Source organism: Schistocerca cancellata, chromosome 5 (assembly GCF_023864275.1).
Source record: "Schistocerca cancellata isolate TAMUIC-IGC-003103 chromosome 5, iqSchCanc2.1, whole genome shotgun sequence".
NCBI classification, from domain to species: domain Eukaryota; kingdom Metazoa; phylum Arthropoda; class Insecta; order Orthoptera; family Acrididae; genus Schistocerca; species Schistocerca cancellata.
In genome coordinates, this window is record NC_064630.1 from 518896874 (window position 1) to 518915840 (window position 18967).

The following is an 18967-nucleotide window of genomic DNA, read 5'->3' on the forward strand; positions in this document are numbered from 1 at the left end:
TAATAGCTCTCACTGCGATATCACTACCCCCACCGAGGAAGTGATTGCACACTTATCTTACGCCCATAATGTGCGACTCCCCCCTTTCATTTGTGATGGTACTACCATCGCCTGACAATTGGCCATCCCTCACCAATCACTCACATTCCCAGCTGATCCAATCTTTAACCAATGTGTAAAACAAAGAATTAGGGCAGACCACGCTAGACCATGCCACCGCGCATATCACGGATTGGCACAAACACCAGTATCTCAGTTCTGCATGTACACCTGTAATAACTATCTTTATTGGTTTATTGTTATTGGTAGCTTTTAGAAACGAACTTTTTGCGCGACGACGGTCACCTCTCTCTGCTGTCCCTGGGCAGCAGCCTCTTGGGGAATATCACGCTTATGTTTCTCATTGCCCCATACTGTAGTAGTCCAGTAGAAAATTGCCATGGTCTGAGTACCATGAGTAGAAAAGGGATAATAAATAAATAAAATACCTCCAAAAAGAAAAGGCTTGGCTCTCCTATAGGTATAAGCAACAAAGTGTATCACCGTATGCACGTGAAGTAATGCAACAATGTTAATCCCCTTCCCCCTTGTCATCTGTGCTTCGCCCCTTCCAGAACTCCCAACTTATACGCTCCAGCAGAAGTTGCAGTGCGCCACAGACCGCCACTGCCCGCCGCGGCCATCAAGCTCCTCCGCTACCACCACTAACAGCTGATCGCCGCACCTTGCTCTGCCACTCGCAGTGCCTCGCAACACCGCCCACACCATCTGCCATCGTCCAAATTTTGTCACGCAAGATATTAATACAAAAAATATTGCCATTCTTTCAATCCTTTTCCTAAGAAAAAAGGCAAATTTAAAAAAATAAAATCAAAAATTTATTGTCAAAAATTATGTACGGCTATCCTTCGCAGGAGCCCCACAGTAACTGTCAATTTGCGTCCCCATGCTTCACTCTTGCGGAGGGGAGAAGGGCGAACAGTGGGCGCCGTTACTGAATGGATGTAATATTATAAAAATTTAATTTTTTATATTTCAATTGATGTTCCCCAGTGCCTTCTGCCTGGCGGCTAGTTTCAGCTTGTATGTCACGTTGTATTATACCGGACAGAACCACTTTGAAACTCACATGTTGAACAATCAGCAGCTAAACTCACGTGTTGCTGACGAGATAACACTACCGAACCACGCGTCTACAATTTGGCTGTCCAATAAGGAGGTTTGGAGGTGGTTACGTGGGGGGTGGAGCCGCGGCCAGCCGCCAGGAGTGAACACACCGTCCGGTCTCTTCCGCTGGCAGCTTCCGACCCGGTTAGATACTCTCCTCTCCTGCTCTCTTGGGCAGGAGTTTTGGCGGCTTCTCTAGGCCTGCCTTCAACCACTTTTTACTGAAATAACCCATCATATCTATCATAAAATGTTTAAATTCATCACCTCAACAGGTGCCTACTGCTTTCCCTTCCTCGCCAATCCTGACTTGTTAACAGTACTGAATTTACAGTGTTACAATGCACCCTCACGTGTTTGCACTACTTTGCATAAACATAATGAGAGAGTATCTGGTACTTCAATACAGTTCGAATTGCAGTTTTCGTTAAGGGACACCCCATTCCACTACTTTACAAAGACTGGCACACATTTTCATCAGTATCAGAATCCAGATGCCATTTAATTCCACACCCTACTTCTTCCAGTTACAATTACTGTGGCATTTCCTAATCTTTATAGCCACTCTGTATAGCCTTTCATAATCTCCGCTTGTGGCTATCAGTACCTGAGTCTTATCAACAACAGTTGATCTGTCAGTTTTTCCCCACCAATAGTTGCCATTGTGCTTATGTAGTCCGATTAAAATTATGTGATAGTTGACACTTCACACATTGTAGCTGGCTTCCTCCAATCAGACGGCTCAGTATTACACCCAAACTGTTCGCCATTGCCTAGCTGCCACAACAATTAGTTCACTTCCAATTCTTAGTCTGGCTTTCTTACTTTTTGTGCTTGGGTGCAAAATCCTGTGCCTGACCCTTTTATATCTCATCTCATTTCTATACCATTAAGATGTCAAAGGGTACTTATAGACAGCATGAACCACTACTATTGATCATTACTGCCCATATCATCAGCTTGACATCTTGGCCTTATATTATCTTGTGAACAAATGTAGCATTGTTTCATTTAGCATGCTCTCTCTACATGAAACACCTCAATTATCATGCTCATCATTAAAGTGTCACTAAGTCTAAGAAAAATAAAAGTTGATCCATTCATTATGCCCCTATCCACACTGTTTCTCCATGACACACTGAGGGCCTCTGTGTAAAGGGCCAATGCCAATTGCAGACAGTTTTGGCCGATTTCTGTATAACATTGCCATTTGCATGGTTCATGGCAGGTCAACTGCATTCTGACAACTATTATGATGAACTGTGGCTCAGATGTAGTAAATCTTTCATTGTGTATTTTCAGGAAACAAGGAGTTCAAAGTCATGAAATCACACTTTGAAACACTATAATGGTATTTACTACCCCATATTGTTAATGGCCAGCTTCTGTCTTCTCAAAGTCTCAGGATGCCATAGATTCCTCTAGATCACACTGTTTGTACATTGCACCATCTGCAATTGTATCAGAGTAAACATAAGCTTGGAACACTGACAAGACTTTGAATTTCAACAATTGAGAATTGTCTGAAACATACATCATGTGACTAGTGAAGGGAAGCATCCTTTTACCTCTTTCTGTAGTAATACTAACAAGTATAATCCACAATTTTTAAACACAGTATATTCTATAAAACTGAGGCAATTGTCGCATTCTTTTCCAGTCAATTAAACTGAACCCCAAGTACCATCAATAAAAAAAACTGCTCTATCACTAACCTGAGAGTGGTCTTAGAAGTACACACATAGTGCACACAGCTAATGGTCGAGCAGCTTTTTCAGAGCTACCAATTTAATCTGGACGGAGTGTCCACAATTAAAGTTCCAGTTTCAAAATGCTGTAGAAAGAGAACCATTGTTCAGAATATCATTAGATTTGAACAGCACAGTATTGGCACAGGGGGAAATTGTATGGAATAAAAAAACTTTAACGAAAATTTGACCAACAGATGGCACTGTAAGAATCAGAATGTGCGCACCAACAGACACACAGTACACAGTTGTTCCTCAGTTTGTGTCCGAGCCAGCAAACATGACTGTCTCCATGAAGGATCGAGCTCTGCTGGTAAAGTTCTTTTACATGGATGGTGACTGTGCAACTGCAGCCCTGTGAAAGTTCTGGACACCCGGGGGTATGAAAAAAGGCATTAGTCCAATGTCTGCTATGGGTCTGGAGAAAATGATTACAAGATTTGAAAAAGACAGGATTTTTTGAAGCGCAGTGTGACAGTTAGTTATGTGTTTCACACATCATTTGAATGATTCTTTTTTGAAACGATGTGGAACCAGTCTATAGAGACATACATACACACACACACACACACACACACACACACACACACACACACACACACGATTAGTTGTAACATTAATGAACACATTATTATTTTTATTCCTATTTATGCAACTAAATTTATATAATTTTTTAACTGGCTGCCAGTTTGTAAGAAAAAATTCGTCAATGGAATAGAAGGATTGCCCAGGAGAAATGATTTAAAATAGATTAAAACTTGATATTATATTGTTTTGCAAGCAAAGGTAGGATTGTTTCATTTTCTAAACTCTCCCCAGATGAAAACACCTTAGTTGCCATGTTCATCATTAAAGAGTCACTAACAGTAAGGAAAACAAAAGGTGCTCCATTCATCATGGCCCCCAATCCCAATGTTTCTCCATGAAACACCACAGGCCTCTGTGTAAAGAGGTCAGCTTCAAAATGCCAACTGCAGTTTTGCCTGATTTCTGCATGACCGCCATTTGCATGGTTCACAGCGGATCTGTTGCATTTTGAAGAGTATTATGATGGACTGTGTCTCAGATGTAGTGAATCTCTCATTCTGCCTGTTCATAAAATAAATTGTCCTGAACTTCCTAGAGCACATGCTATTGTTTGCATGTGAGTACAGAGTCATGAAATCCTTAATTTCAATCACTGCTATGTTATTTACTACCTCATGTTGTTACTGGCTACCTTCTGTCTTCTTGAAGTCTCAGGATGCCCCAATCCTGGCAGAAAGCACTTGATGCGACATCTGTTGAATATGTGGCCACAGTACTGTAGGAGGGGTCACACGGGGGTGTGTGAACACGGACTGCACAGAGAATTGCCTGAACATTGGACATGCCTTTGAACATGGTGTATGAAATCCTGTGAAACATCCTGCATTGTTATCCATACAAAATCATCCATGTTTAGGAGTTGCTTCCTGCTGATCTGCCAGCAAGACAAATATTCTCTCTGGTTTCTTGCTCACGTGGAAGCAGAGAATGAATGCCCATGAAACATTTCAATCTCCAAGGCCATGTCAATATGCAGAACTGCAGGATATGGACAACAGAAAATCTGCATGCACATCCACCAGTACCACTCCTTTTTTGCAAAGGTGACTATGTGGTGTGGGTTGTGCCAATGTTTATCACAGGCCTATCAATTAGCATTTTGTTATGTGTACCATCACTGGTAAACACTATGAGAGTCTTTAGATCACCAACACCATTCCAACCCTTCAACATGTGGATAGATGGTACTCCTCCATACAATGCTCAGCCAGTGAAGTGGCTGCTGCAGAGGCATTTTGGAAATGCTAGAATTATCAGCCATCATTTCCCTACAGCCTGGCTGCCCACATCACCTGTGTGACTTGCAGCTGTGGGAAATTCTGAAAAAAGTTGTGCTCAGTGCCCCAATAACAAACTTAGCTGAACTGAAGGTACGCACTGTGCAACACATTCTCAATGAGACCCCCGAGACACTCCGATCTGTTGTGTAACATGCTGTTTCTCAATTTCAGATTGTGGCAGAAGACAGTGGACAGCTTGCTGAACATGTTTTGTGTAAGTCTCATGGTAATAAGAAGTATACATCATTTTAATTTTTATGTTGTTTTTGGCGCCAGGAAAGTTAAAAACTGTTGTCATTTTGCTCTTTATGCAATTTTTGGCCTCTGACAATTAAAAACCACTTTTCTCCATCTGATGTGGTACAATCTTACCATAATGGATGGGGTTACCTAACTAACAGGGCCACAATGTTGTATTGTGATTCATCTGCCATTTGTAGCTGACTACATTTACATTAAGACACTTATAGTGTCATTTATAATGGCATTTCCTGCTGTGTCAACAATTTGCTGTTCACATCTGTCATCATTCGAAGCAGTGGTTCTCTTTCTACAGCATTTTGAAACTGAACTTTAATTATGGACATCCTGTATGTAATATGGTAGTATTTTATTTTAAAAATACTACACATTTGTATTATGTAGCGATGTAGACAGACTCACACTGTGATATAACAGGAACAGTGGCTACACCACAACAAAGCCACAGTGTGTGAGTATTACTCTCTATTTAAAAAAAGTACAGTGGAACACAACAACTTAATATTCATTCAAAATAGTTCTGTCTGATTTTATATTACCCTGAATAAAGCAAATATTCAAAAGAAACATTCTTCAGGGAACGGAAGAGATAAACAGAAAACCAACAGATCCAATAAAAGGAATAAATTGCCATTACCTGAGAGAAACAAATATAAACTAATGTATTGGATCAAATGGATGATTATCTTGAACAATAATCAATTTGTATTATCTAAAAATAAAAGAACGATTTATTATGAAATTACATTTTCTTCTGGGTTCCTACTCATAATAAAAATCAAAAAATTCAAGAGGTTAACCACATAATCTTCACGCCAGAAACAAAAAATAGCTATGAGTAGATCATGGACTTACATATTTTTTATGCTCATATGATCATTCCAGATGTGATGAAGGTCATATTGTGTTTTCTTAACATGCAGCAGAAAGCTAAAAAGGCGATCATAGTTCCTGAGCACTTCATCAGTAAACATTAAATGCAATGGCCAATCTACTTTATATTTCAAGCTTAATAATTCCCATCCATTTCCTGTAATAACAGAAAATGATCAAATCAGATGTGACTATTTATTTATCACAAATTCCTTAGCATGTCAGTGTGAACACAGCCTTATACAAAAACATCACATATGATAAATATACATAGGAAACACAAGGTGACAATAGTAAAGTTGTGTATCTAGCAATCAGTCTTCATACATATTGCAACCAATTACATGTTGTGTCACATGAGATTACATATTATAGCCCTAACTTTTGCTTGTATACTGACTTTTAAGCAAATGAGTGATATTTCAATAACAGAAACACATATACTTAAATTGTAGATTTTTATTCCCTTGCATTGTTGTTGTGGTCTTCAGTCCAAAGATTGGTCTGATGTAGCTCTCCATACTACACTATCTGGTGCAAGCCTCTTTATCTCCAAGTAGCTACTGCAACCTACATCTATCTGAACTTCCTTACTGTATTTGTCTCTTTGTCTCCCTCTACAGTTCTTACTCCCTCCCCCCTTTCCCTACAATACTAAATTGATGATACATTGATGTCTCAGAATGTGTCCAACCAACCGATCACTTTTTTTTAGCCAGGCTGTGCCACAAATTTCTTTTTCTCTCCGATTATATTCAGTACTTCCTTATTAGTTACCCAATCTATCTGTCTAACCTTCAGCATTCTTCTGTAGCTTCATCACATTTCAAAAGCTTCTATTCTAGTCTTGTCTGAACCATTTATCATCCACGTTTCCACTTCCATACAAGGCAACACTCCACAAAAATAACTTCTGAAAAGATTTCCTAATACTTAAGTCTATATTAAATGTTTACAAATTTGTCTTCAGAAACACTTTTCTTCCCGTTGCCAGTCTACATTTTATGTTCTCCCTACTTTGGCCATCATCACTTATTATTGCTACAATCCTGTCTCATTCCCTATTCAACCACTCATTCCTTTCATGCCACTTGACTCTTACATTTGCTGTCTGCCGGTAAACTTGTAAATAATGTTTTGCTCCCTGTATTTTACCCTTGTTACCTTCAGAATTTCAAAGAATGTATTCCAGTCCACGTTGTCAAAAGCTTTCTCTAAATCTACAAATGCTATAAACATAAGTTTGCCTTTCCTTAACCTATCCTGCAAGAGAAGTTGTAGAATATGTATTGCTTTGTGTGTTCCTACACCTACCCAGAATCCAAACTGATACTTCCTGAGGTCAGCTTCTACCAGTTTTTGTATTCTTCTGAAAATAATGTGTCATTATTTTGTGACAATGATTTATTAAAACTGATGGTTCAGAAATATTCACAACTGACAGCGCCTGATTTCTTTAAAATTGGAATTATTATATTCTTCTTGAAGTCTGAGGGTATTTTGACTGTCTCTCACATCTTGCACACCACAGGGAATAGTTTTTTCGTGGCTGACTCTCCAAAAGGTTCTGAAAAAGCTGACTGCGGACCAATTCTAGTGTCCCCAACATGCATTTAGTGTAAAGAAATTAGGGTCTGTAGGGAGGCATACAGGCAGTTGTTTTTCTCTTGCTCTATTTGCAAAGGGAACGGGATAGGAAGTGTCTAGCAGTGCTACACTGCACTACACATCATAAGATGGCTTAAGGAATATGTATGTAGAAGGTATCAGTAGTTTTTAATTACCATCATCATCATCATCATCATCATCATCATCATCATCATCATCTACTCCAAGGGCCTTGTTTAAACTTACACCTTCCAGTGCTCTGCCAAATTCCCCTTGCAGTGTCATATGTCCCATCTTACCTTCATCCATGTCCTCTTCATTTTCTATAGTATTACCTTCAACTTCCTTTGCATAGCCACTCTTATATAATCCTTCCACCTATGTGTTTTCCCTTCTTTGTTTAGTACTGGTTTTCCATCAAAACTTGATATTCATATAGCTGCTTCTCTTTTCTCCACAGGTATCTTTTACCTTCCTGAAGATGGTATCAATTTTTCCCCTAGTTATATACGCTTTCATAGACTTACATTTGTCTTGCACTTAACCATTTTGCACTTTCCATCAACCTCAATTTTTAGACGTCTATGTTCCCTTTTGCCGCTTCATTGGCTACTTTTAGATTTTCTCCTTTCATCAATTAAATTCCTTTGATATCCAAGGACTTCTACGAAGCCTTATCTTTTTACCTAGCCATAATCTTCTGCTGTTTTCAATACTATTTCATCTCTCAAAACTACCCATTTGTCTTCTACTGTATTCCTTTCCCTGTTTCAGTCAATCATTGCCTGATGCATTCTCTGAAGTTCTCAACAATCTCTGGTTATTTCAACTTACCCAGGTGACAAATGCTTAATTTACTACCTTGTTCCAGTTTCTTCTGATTTAATCTACAGTTCATAAGCACAAACTGTGGTCAGAGTCAACATCTGCCCCTCAAATGGTCTTAAAGTTTAAAATCTGTATCGAAAATCTGTGTCTTCCTATTATGTAATCGGTCTGAAACCTCACAGTGTCTACAGGCCTTTTCTGCGCACACAACCTTCTTTCATGATTCTTAAATCAAATGTTAGGGATGGTTAAGTTATGCTCTGTGCAAAATTCTACCAGGTGGCTTGCTTTTTCATCCCTTTCTCCAAGTACACATCCTCCTATTATTTTTCCTTCTCTTCCTTTTCTACTATCACTTTCCTACTAACAAATTCCCGTCCCCCATCACTATTAAATTTTGGTACCCCTTAACTAGTTGAATAATTTCGTTTACATCATCACAGATTTCTTCAGTCCCTTCATCATGTTGCATTACTGTGGTGGGTGTTGGTGTCTACCTCTATATCTATATCTATATACTCTGCATGGCAGAGTGTACGGCAGAGAAGTGCATGGCAGAGAGTACTAGAGGTGGCAACTCATTTGAAATCTGGCTTTGATGGAGAGGGAGGAGTTTGGGCCCAAACTCTTTGCCTCTGTATATGTCTGCTTGTGCCTGTATATGTGTGGATGGATATGTGCGTGTGTGCGAGTGTATACCCGTCCTTTTTTCCCCCTAAGGTAAGTCTTTCCGCTCCCGGGATTGGAATGACTCCTTACCCTCTCCCTTAAAACCCAAATCCTTTCGTCTTTCCCTCTCCTTCCCTCTTTCCGGACAAGGCAACCATTGATTGCGAAAGCTAGAATTTTGTGTGTATGTTTGTGTGTGTATCGACGTGCCAGCACTTTCGTTTGGTAAGTCAAACCATCTTTGTTTTTAGATATATTTTTTCCCACGTGGAATGTTTTCTTCTATTATATTTAAAGTATAGATTTACTTATATTAGGGCTTACTAGTACTTGTGCATACTATGTGAATGTTTTTGAATAATATATGCTTTTTTGTTTCCAAACAGACTCAGGTCAGTTCATTTTCTATTATGTTAAGCAACATTAAAAAATTTTTTGTCAAGTGAACTCACTGCTGTGTTGAGGTTCTGTTATGTGCAAAACTTAGCCCTTCATTTTAAGTGCTCACATTCCACATCCATGAATTAGTCTGTTACATATTCTGACATTTAACTGTCATTATATTAAATTGTAAAAAGAAAATAAGTCAAAGCAGGCAGGTGGCACTGAGAGATGAAGTGTTTATTATTGCCTTATATGTGTGACAGATGGGGAAAAGAGGCAAAACATAGAGTTGACATGTAAAGTATTCCTCAGAAGAGGAACTATGTTACTGAGAAATTTCTGAAAACTTAATGCAAATTCATATTCCCAACATCAATACTATTAACTCAGACTCTCACAATTTGAATACCCAGAGAAGAATTAGATTCACAGAGTAAAAAAGGTACAATAATGACTTCTGAATCGTTTAAATCTGTTACCTTTATGAGGTCAACACAACCAATCATCCACTGGAATTCTGCATACAATAATCCCAAACTTCAGAGATACACAACAAATCGAATGCTTAGAGAAATGCAATTTAATCATACTACCACCAAAAAACTTTTAAGCCCCTCAAATTTCACATTAAACTTAGATTAGTGTACTCACACTTTCTTCGAATAGACTATATCATAAAAGAGTAAATGAATCTCTCATGTTATGTATATTTTTTGTTTTATTACAAGGTCATACACTTATTATATTAAGCGAACAGCACAAGAAATTAAGCTTCGAAGTTTACCTACAGTATTCAGCTTATGTACTGGTTCATACTTAAAACAGCACTTAAAGAGTGCTGTGCTGAAGGTCCGTGTACTTTCTGTTGCAGCTACTAGGATAATATTTTTAATAGCAACCAATATCCTACATATGTACAATATGAAACACCAATAACTGTTCAAACATCAACTGAAATGTACAGGACAGTTAATTAGCTAAGGTTATCGCACGATTCATATGATATTCACGCCACTTTGCACTACTCGTAGTCATAATTATACTGATAACTAAACTGATGGATTCCACCTACTTCATTATTTAACTGTAGCCCTGTCTGGAGTATTTGGTAGTGAAAAATAACAGAGAGTTATAAATAACTGTTAAGAATAATGGTCAAAAATAACTATAACAATAATAGTGGTTACTCCAAAATAACCGTTTGGCCCACCTCTAGAGAGTACATCCCACTGAACCAGTTATTAGAGTTTTTTCTAGTTCCACTCACATGTGGAGCATGGAAAGAATATTTAAATACCTCTGTGCATGCTGTAATTAATCTAATCTTGTCCTCAGGATCCTTATGTGAGTGATAAATAAGGGGTTGTAGTATATGTCTAGAGTCAACAATTACAGCTGGTTCATAAAACTTTGTATGTAGGCTTTCTTGGGACAGTTTACATCTATCTTCAAGAGACTGCCAGTACAGTTTCTTCCGCATCTCTGTGACACTCTCCCATGGGTCAAACAAACCTGTGACCGTTCATGCTGCCATCATCTGTATATGTTCAATATCCCCTGTTAGTACTCTTATGTATGGGTCTCACACACCTGAACAGTACGATTTGTCACACAAATGATTCGCAAGCACCTCCTTTGTAGACTGATAGCATTTCTCCAGTATTCTATGAATAAAGTGAAGTTTACCACCTGCTTTATCCGCAACTGAGCCTATGTGATTGACGCATTTGATATCCCTACTAAGTGTTACACCAAGTTTGGTTGGTTCAGCTGTGATACACTGATATTATAGTCATTTTTCCACTTTATTAAGTGCACAAATTTATATTTCTTAATATTTAAAGCAAGTTGCCAATCTTTGCACCACTTTGAAATCATCAATTTATACAGCTTCTTTCGGATAATACTTTATTATAGATAACCTCATCTGCAAAAAGTCTGAGGATGCTACTAACATTGTCCACAAGATTCTTAGTATATAATATGAACAGCAAGGCTCCAAACAAACTTCCCTGGGGCACACCTGAAGTTAGTTCTATATCCGATGATGACTCTCCATCCAAGACAACCTGCTGCATACTCTCTACCAAAAAAATCCTCAATCCAGACACAAATTTCACTTGATACAACACACGACAATAGTTTTGACAATAAGCATAGATGTGGTACTGAGTCAAATGCTTTCTGGGCATCAAGAAATACTGAATCTACCCAACTGCCTTGATCAAAAGCTTTTGGTATGGAACGTTAGCAAAATTATGAGTTGGGTTTCGCATGATAGACATTTTCGAATCTATACTGATTGGCATGGAGGAGGTCATTTTGATTGAGATACCTCATTAAGTTTGACCTGAGAATATGTTCTAAGATTCTACAAGAAATCAATGTCAAGGATACCTGGCAATAGTTTTGTGGATCATTTCTACCTTCTTGTAAACAGGTGTGACATGTGCTTTCTTCCGACAACTGAGCATGGTGTTTTGTTCAAGGAATCTATTATACAGGGTGATTCAAAAAGAATACCACAACTTTAAAAATGTGTATTTAATGAAAGAAACATAATATAACCTTCTGTTATACATCATTACAAAGAGTATTTAAAAAGGTTTTTTTTTTTTCACTCAAAAACAAGTTCAGAGATGTTCAATATGGCCCCCTCCAGACACTCGAGCAATATCAACCCGATATTCCAACTCGTTCCACACTCTCTGTAGCATATCAGGCGTAACAGTTTGGATATCTGCTGTTATTTCTCGTTTCAAATCATCAATGGTGGCTGGGAGAGGTGGCCGAAACACCATATCCTTAACATACCCCCATAAGAAAAAATTGCAGGGGGTAAGATCAGGGCTTCTTGGAGGCCAGTGATGAAGTGCTCTGTCACGGGCTGCCTGGCGGCCGATCCATCGCCTCGGGTAGTTGACGTTCAGGTTTCATAACTAACCTTTTTCGTAGGACTCTCCATACAGTTGATTGTGGAATTTGCAGCTCTCTCTGCTAGCTCTGCGAGTCGATTTTCCTGGGCTGCGAACAAATGCTTGCTGGATGCGTGCTACATTTTCATCAATCATTCTCGGCCGTGCAGAACTTTTCCCTTTGCACAAACACCCATTCTCTGTAAACCGTTTATACCAACGTTTAATACACCACGTATCAGGAGGTTTAACACCATACGTCGTTCGAAATGCACGCTGAACAACTGTCGTCGATTCACTTCTGCCGTACTCAATAACACAAAAAGCTTTCTGTTGAGCGGTCGCCATCTTAGCATCAACTGACGCTGACGCCTAGTCAACAGCGCCTCAAGCGAACAAATGTACAACTAAATGAAGCTTTATAGCTCCCTTAATTCGCCGACAGATAGTGCTTAGCTCTGCCTTTTGTCGTTGCAGAGTTTTAAATTCCTAAAGTTGTGGTATTCTTTTTGAATCACCCTGTAGATTATAATCAAAAGACATGCTAACTCAGCTGCAAACCCAGCATATGATCTGATAGAGATTCCATTGTAACCTACAGCTTTCTTCAGTTTTAGTAGTTTCAGCTGGTCTCAACACTACTGACACTCATTTCTATAATTTTCTCTCTGGTATGGGGATTAAATTGGGGCAGTTCTTGGTTTTACTGCACATCTATCTTGGCTATAATAATGTGTTCACTTTACTGTTAATAGTAGCTTACCCCTGTTCCTATTTTCTTATTCATTATTAGACCCACTATTCCATTATACCTACTCAATTTTGTATTTACAACCCAGTATCCACCTGACCAGAAGTCCTGCTCCTACTGTCATGAAACTTCACTAACTCCCACTACATCCAACTTCAACCTATCCACTTCCTTTTTTAGTTTTCTAATTTACCTGCCCCAGTAAGGGAGCTAACGTTCCATTCTCAGCCAGGAGTACGTCAGTTTTGTTTTTTCCTGATATGACATTCTCCTGAGTATACTCCGCCCAAAGATTTGAATTTTATCTCCGGAATATTTTACTCAAGATGATGCATCAATATTTAACCATACAGTAGAGCTTTATGCCCTCTGGAAAATTAATAGCTGTACTTCCCCTTGCTTTCAGCCACTCACAATACCAGCACAGCAAGACCTTGCTGGTTGAAGTTAGAAGGCTAGATCAGTCAATCGTTCAGATATTGTCCCTGCAACTACAAATACAGTTCCATTGCGGTCGCACCTACAGAAGGGCTATCTCTATCATTGAGGCACACAAACCATCCCACCACAGCAACTTCCTTGGAGAAGGTTTCACTTACGAAATGATAATACCAATATCACTGATATTTTGATCATCTTTTAATTGTACATAACTGATTTCTTAAGAAGAAGCTTCAGAAACATTTTCAGAGAGAAGCATAATATTTTACATGTTACATAATATAAAATATTCACTTTTAATTGTCATCTTTGCAGGACGTTCAGATCACCTTAGTGTGGTTTTACATACATGTTTGGAACACGCCACACATACTCAGAAATGCTCCCTCTCATTTGTACTTGGGTTTGTATGACGACACCACCTTCTTTTCTAGGCAGTTGTAGTGCCCCCGCCCCCTCTTTTTTTTTTTTTTTACACGCACTTGCGTCCTGTCACCACTCTCCCATCTAGATAAAGCTACATATTCTTTTTCTTGTAGATTCTGATGTTTATAAGAACTATTCATCCTTCTGGACAACACAGTCAATTAGCATGTCCATAGCCACATCCTGCAGAAATTCACATCTTGTAACTTTATTAACAGAGCTCAATTTGTATAGGACATATGAATTCAGAGCCGACACTTTACCAAATGAAAAACAAATTGTAATGTTGGTCTACTCCACCTTTTGTATGGTTGTAAAACTTTACAAGTTCCAGCTTTTTCTGAGAGGCTCTGTTTTCATTGATCTTTCGGTCATCATGCAATGTGGAGATTTGGCTGGAACATATGACAATAGTGTCACAATTCTTGTAGAACTGAATACACTTGAAGCTACAATTCTTTGTGTATTGTAAAAAAATTGGGGGGGGGGAGGGACATCTTGTTTGTTCTTACATGATATTCTGACTAACATCAACGTTTTCTTCAATAGAATTCTTGCAAGAGGCACACTGGTATACCACTTCTCTGTCTGTACCTATTACAGAAATAACAAGACAAACTTAAAAATTCATTAGATGGAATGTTCCAGAGTCTGCCAAAGCAGAAACCTTTGTGGCATACTTCTTTGGCGTATTTGACACATATTGTCAAGAGGAACACTTTCCTCAAAATGGAATGGGTTGCTCATCAATTGTTGCATATACATCAGGAGAATACAACTTCAATTACATATCTAGCAATGGTGTGATGACTTCATACAATGCAGCTAACTTGTCAGTCTTTTCCCTCTCATGCCTAGAGGTCCAGAGTATTTTTTTTCCACAACAGCAAAGTAAAAACAGTAATCTTCTCTATAGCATAGTAACTGGAAATACAGCAGGTCCATCCACGTCCCACACATTTGTTAAATTCACATGGAAAGCTTTTCAAGTTCATTCATATAGCAGGAGGCCCAGACAGCCATTCATCTCCACACAGTTTTTATCTTGGACCTCATGAGGTCCGTCATACTGTCAACAAAAGTTTGTCAAATGCATATAAATGTATTTATAAATTATAGAGCACAGCAATCAGTCTTTTTTCTTTTTTTGAGGTTTTATTACGCAAATCCAGATTTCAGCTAGTGCCTAGCCATTATCAAAGCACTATTTTTTAATCTCGATACATGTTAGTTCCCTGTTGTTTGGGAATCAGTCACAGTTCTTTCAAAGTATTCAAAGAACTGCGACTGATGCCCGAACAACAGGGAACTATCATGCATATCAAGATTAAAAAATAGTGCATTGATAATGGCTAGGCACTAGCCAAAATCTGGATTTGCGTAATAAAACCTAAAAATAGACAACTGATTGCTGTGCTCTATAATTTATAAATCACGTAACAGTCGCTGAGTGCATCCACTTCCCTAATGGAAGGTAACCTGATGCATATAAATGTACATAACAATGGTACCTTTTAACTTATCATCAAACCTAAAGAGAAAAGATGGCTGTGGGAGTCTTTGCTGCTGGGGCCAGCACTAAAGAACCTGATTTGTGGGAAACAACGTTATGGCTTTTGGGCCTTCCCTTATAACTAACTGGTTTTATCTGCCATTTAGTCTGCTCATCTTTGCTCATGCAGTTATCTTATGTAGGAAATTAATTTCAAGATTTGTCCCTTAAAGAGGTGACCACACATGACTATCGTGCTCACTTACTTCAACATTGTCCCCTTCATCTTATGAACTTTCCCTTGTAAAAGCAATGTGATCTTAAAACCAATATTTGTTGTAAGGATAAGTTTTGGTTACAAAATAAACACCCTGAAGTATATTATATTGTTTTTAAAAAGAAAACAGTCAATGTCAAGTAATGTGCTACTCTACAAAAACTATGCTGTTTTCGTGTATTTGGACTCATAAAATTAACTGCATCTTATACCTTTTATTTCAACTCCTTCAGCTCTTCCCGGAAGGAAAAAATAAAATTTGTCAAGAGCTGCCTCATCGGTCATTAGAACTTTCTGTGCAGCAACTTGGAATGCTCGGTTTACATCTGAAATTAAATGCCACAGTAAAAATTCTTGAAAAATACTATTTCCATCTGTCTAAAGATTATGTTAAATGTTGTCACTGTAACACAATGAATTTGTTCGCATGTGTGATGCAATAAATAAGAACATAAGCTGTAATGAATTTGACTGTGAAACATTATTATAAACATACTCCCAAACAAACCAGTAAATGTAAGAGAGATATTTGAAAAGTAACCTCCATTTGGCTGTAAGTAAAAACATGCAGGGAAAAAAGTTATTACATACATCGCAAAACTACAGCTTCTTGCTATTTTTCAACATCGTTACCATTTACATTCAAGCATTTGTCATAGTGTTTCACTAATTTAAAAATTCCCTCTACATAAAATTCTGCTGCCTGGGCATGCAGCCAATCTTTCATGGAATTTTGAAGTTAGCTATTTTCATCAAAGTGGTGCAAACAAGCCACTTCCTCATGCAAGTGAAGAGAAGAAAATCATGTAGTGTTTAGTTTGAGCTGTGTGGAAGATGAACAGAAATTGCTTCTTCAGAACTTCTAGAGTTTGTTTGGGCACTGTGAAGACGCGTGTTGTCAGGCAAAAATACAACACCAGATGACCGCATACCATAGCATTAGTTTTGAATGGCTTGCTTAAGTTTTTTCTAAAGTTTCATAGTAAACATCTGAAATGATAATCACTTCACGCTCCAGAAATTCAACCAGAAAAACTCCCTCAGCATCCCAAAAAACCATAGCCGTAACTCTCTTCAGTGATGAAATTTGGTGGGCTTTCTTCAACTAGCATGGAGAATTGGTATGGCTGCAAGCCATCAACTATTGTTCCACTTCGACATATACATATGCCACACAAGTTTTGTCATCAGTCACAATTCTTTCAAAAATCTTCTCCTTCCACTTTGTAGCATGAAAGGAAGTCTAACGTAGAATCCATTTTTTTGGTTTTGTGGACCTCTGATCTATTCCACAGAACTTGCAGTAGCTTAAGTTATCATTGTCAACCTAATACAAAACCATTCGAGAAATTTGCAGGAATTAACTGTCCAGAAACTTCAGAAATAATGTATCTTCAATATTCACAAATCGTTTCATCAGTTTTCTTGACAAGCTCTTTACTCACAACAGAAGGCCTCCCACTCCTCTCTTTATCATGAATGTTTGTTCCACCACTTTTAAAAAATCAGACCCATAGCAGCACAACAGCTCCACTTACAATGTTTGGACTATATACAGTACAAACTACTGATGAGTATCTCCTGCTGAAACATTTTGTGCCAAAAGAAATCTTATTACTGCTTGAATGTCACATTTCATGGAATTCTTTTTATTACAGCACTCATGTTTTGAAGTTATAACAAGTGAACGTGTGACAGAATGAGGTTCATACTTTCACAGCTGGATGCTTACTGAATCAGAGAACATGGTCCATCCATGAATACTAGCACCCCACTAGAAAGACAGTTACTTTCAAAACTGCCCTCATAAACCACAAACACAATTTCGTTTAGAAATCTCTGGTTTAGTTACCATGCCAGACAAGTTACACTGTATCAAGGTTGTTAATTGTAATATCTCTTACAGAAGAATAAAACCATCAGAGCTTCTTATACAGCATTGTGCGATAACAAAGATTCTGTAGCGATTCTGAAATGTTTGAAGACTAGCTCTGACAGTGATATGGTGTTATATCCCAAGCACAAAAAAGATTAAGATTTATTCAATCAATTATCCATGGCAAACCTTTCAGTGACACTTAACATTACTAAATGTGGCACATTCAAAGCTTCATTGTGATAGGGAAAGTGAAAAATTTGAGGTGAAAGGTGGACAGGCTAAAAAATTAGAAATTATTTAAATGAAATGCGAAGTGTATGACAATTGCTGGTGAAGCCACTCCAAGGTGTTGAAAACAGCATCAGGGGAAAGTGTGACAAGTGTTGAAATATGAAGAGAAAAGTGAAAAATACAGTGAGTCACTATGAGCACACAGGAGCCGATATCAATTGTTGGTCCATAGATTTAGATGTAACAGTCACTACTGAAGAAAATGTGTCATATAGTTGAAGAATAACTGATGAGGATGCCAGCTGAGAGTATTGGTATATTCAGTAGTATGTATACAGTACATTCAGTAGTACATATACACCTGTACTCTGCAAGCCAACTTGCAGTTCCTCTCTCGTTGCTTCTGACACTGGTGTCAAATAAGTACTTCTGTCACAGTTTCACACTTACAAAAATGAACCTGTGATGAAACATGCTGCTTTTCTTGGGATTATCTCTTATTTCTTCTACCAGACATATCAAACCTGTATCCCAAACTGACAAGCTGTGTTCAAGTATTGGTCAAATGAGGGGCGTTTTACGTTACTTCCTTCGTGGGCAGCTACACATCCAGAGGATTCTTCCAATGAATTCAAATCTGCAATTAGTTTTACGTGGTTGTTCCACTTTAAATCGTACTACATGCATACTTCCAGATATTGAATAGATGTGAGGGCTATCAGTGATGGTCCTGAAATCATGAAATCATATAATGAGTTGTGCTGCTTTTTATGTGCAATGAGTTACTTTTTTGTGTAGAGATTAAACTGTCATTTCCTCTACTATGCATCAATCTACTGCAAGCCTTTCTGCGTTTCCCTACAATTTTCTAGCATTGAAACTTAAGGCGTGATTACACATGGATGTGGAATGAGTCAAAGCAGGTACAATTTAGATATCATACAACATACTGGTAGAGGAATGATTAAAAACTGGTACAACACAATAATACAATAGAGATAATAAACAATACAATACAGAATTACAATAGTGATAAAAAAACAATACAGATACAATGACAAAGGAAATAATCTGAATTACTACTCAAATTATTTATCTCTGCTGAAGAATTCATCTAAAGAATAGAAACATTTTTTCCAGTAGGAACTC

The 18967-nt window shown here is 38.1% G+C and overlaps 1 protein-coding gene across 1 annotated transcript in view; it reads right to left on the reverse strand.

The window, feature by feature from the left end:
* The window catches only part of LOC126187987 (gamma-tubulin complex component 4), a 163279-nt gene that overhangs the window by 23257 nt on the left and 121055 nt on the right, over positions 1-18967 (reverse strand). Inside the window, exons 9-10 of the mRNA XM_049929394.1 lie at positions 15921-16034; positions 5900-6074 (exon numbers count right to left, since the gene is read on the reverse strand). Of these exons, the coding sequence (XP_049785351.1) occupies positions 5900-6074; positions 15921-16034 (289 nt within the window). The remainder of the gene's footprint in view (positions 1-5899; positions 6075-15920; positions 16035-18967) is intronic.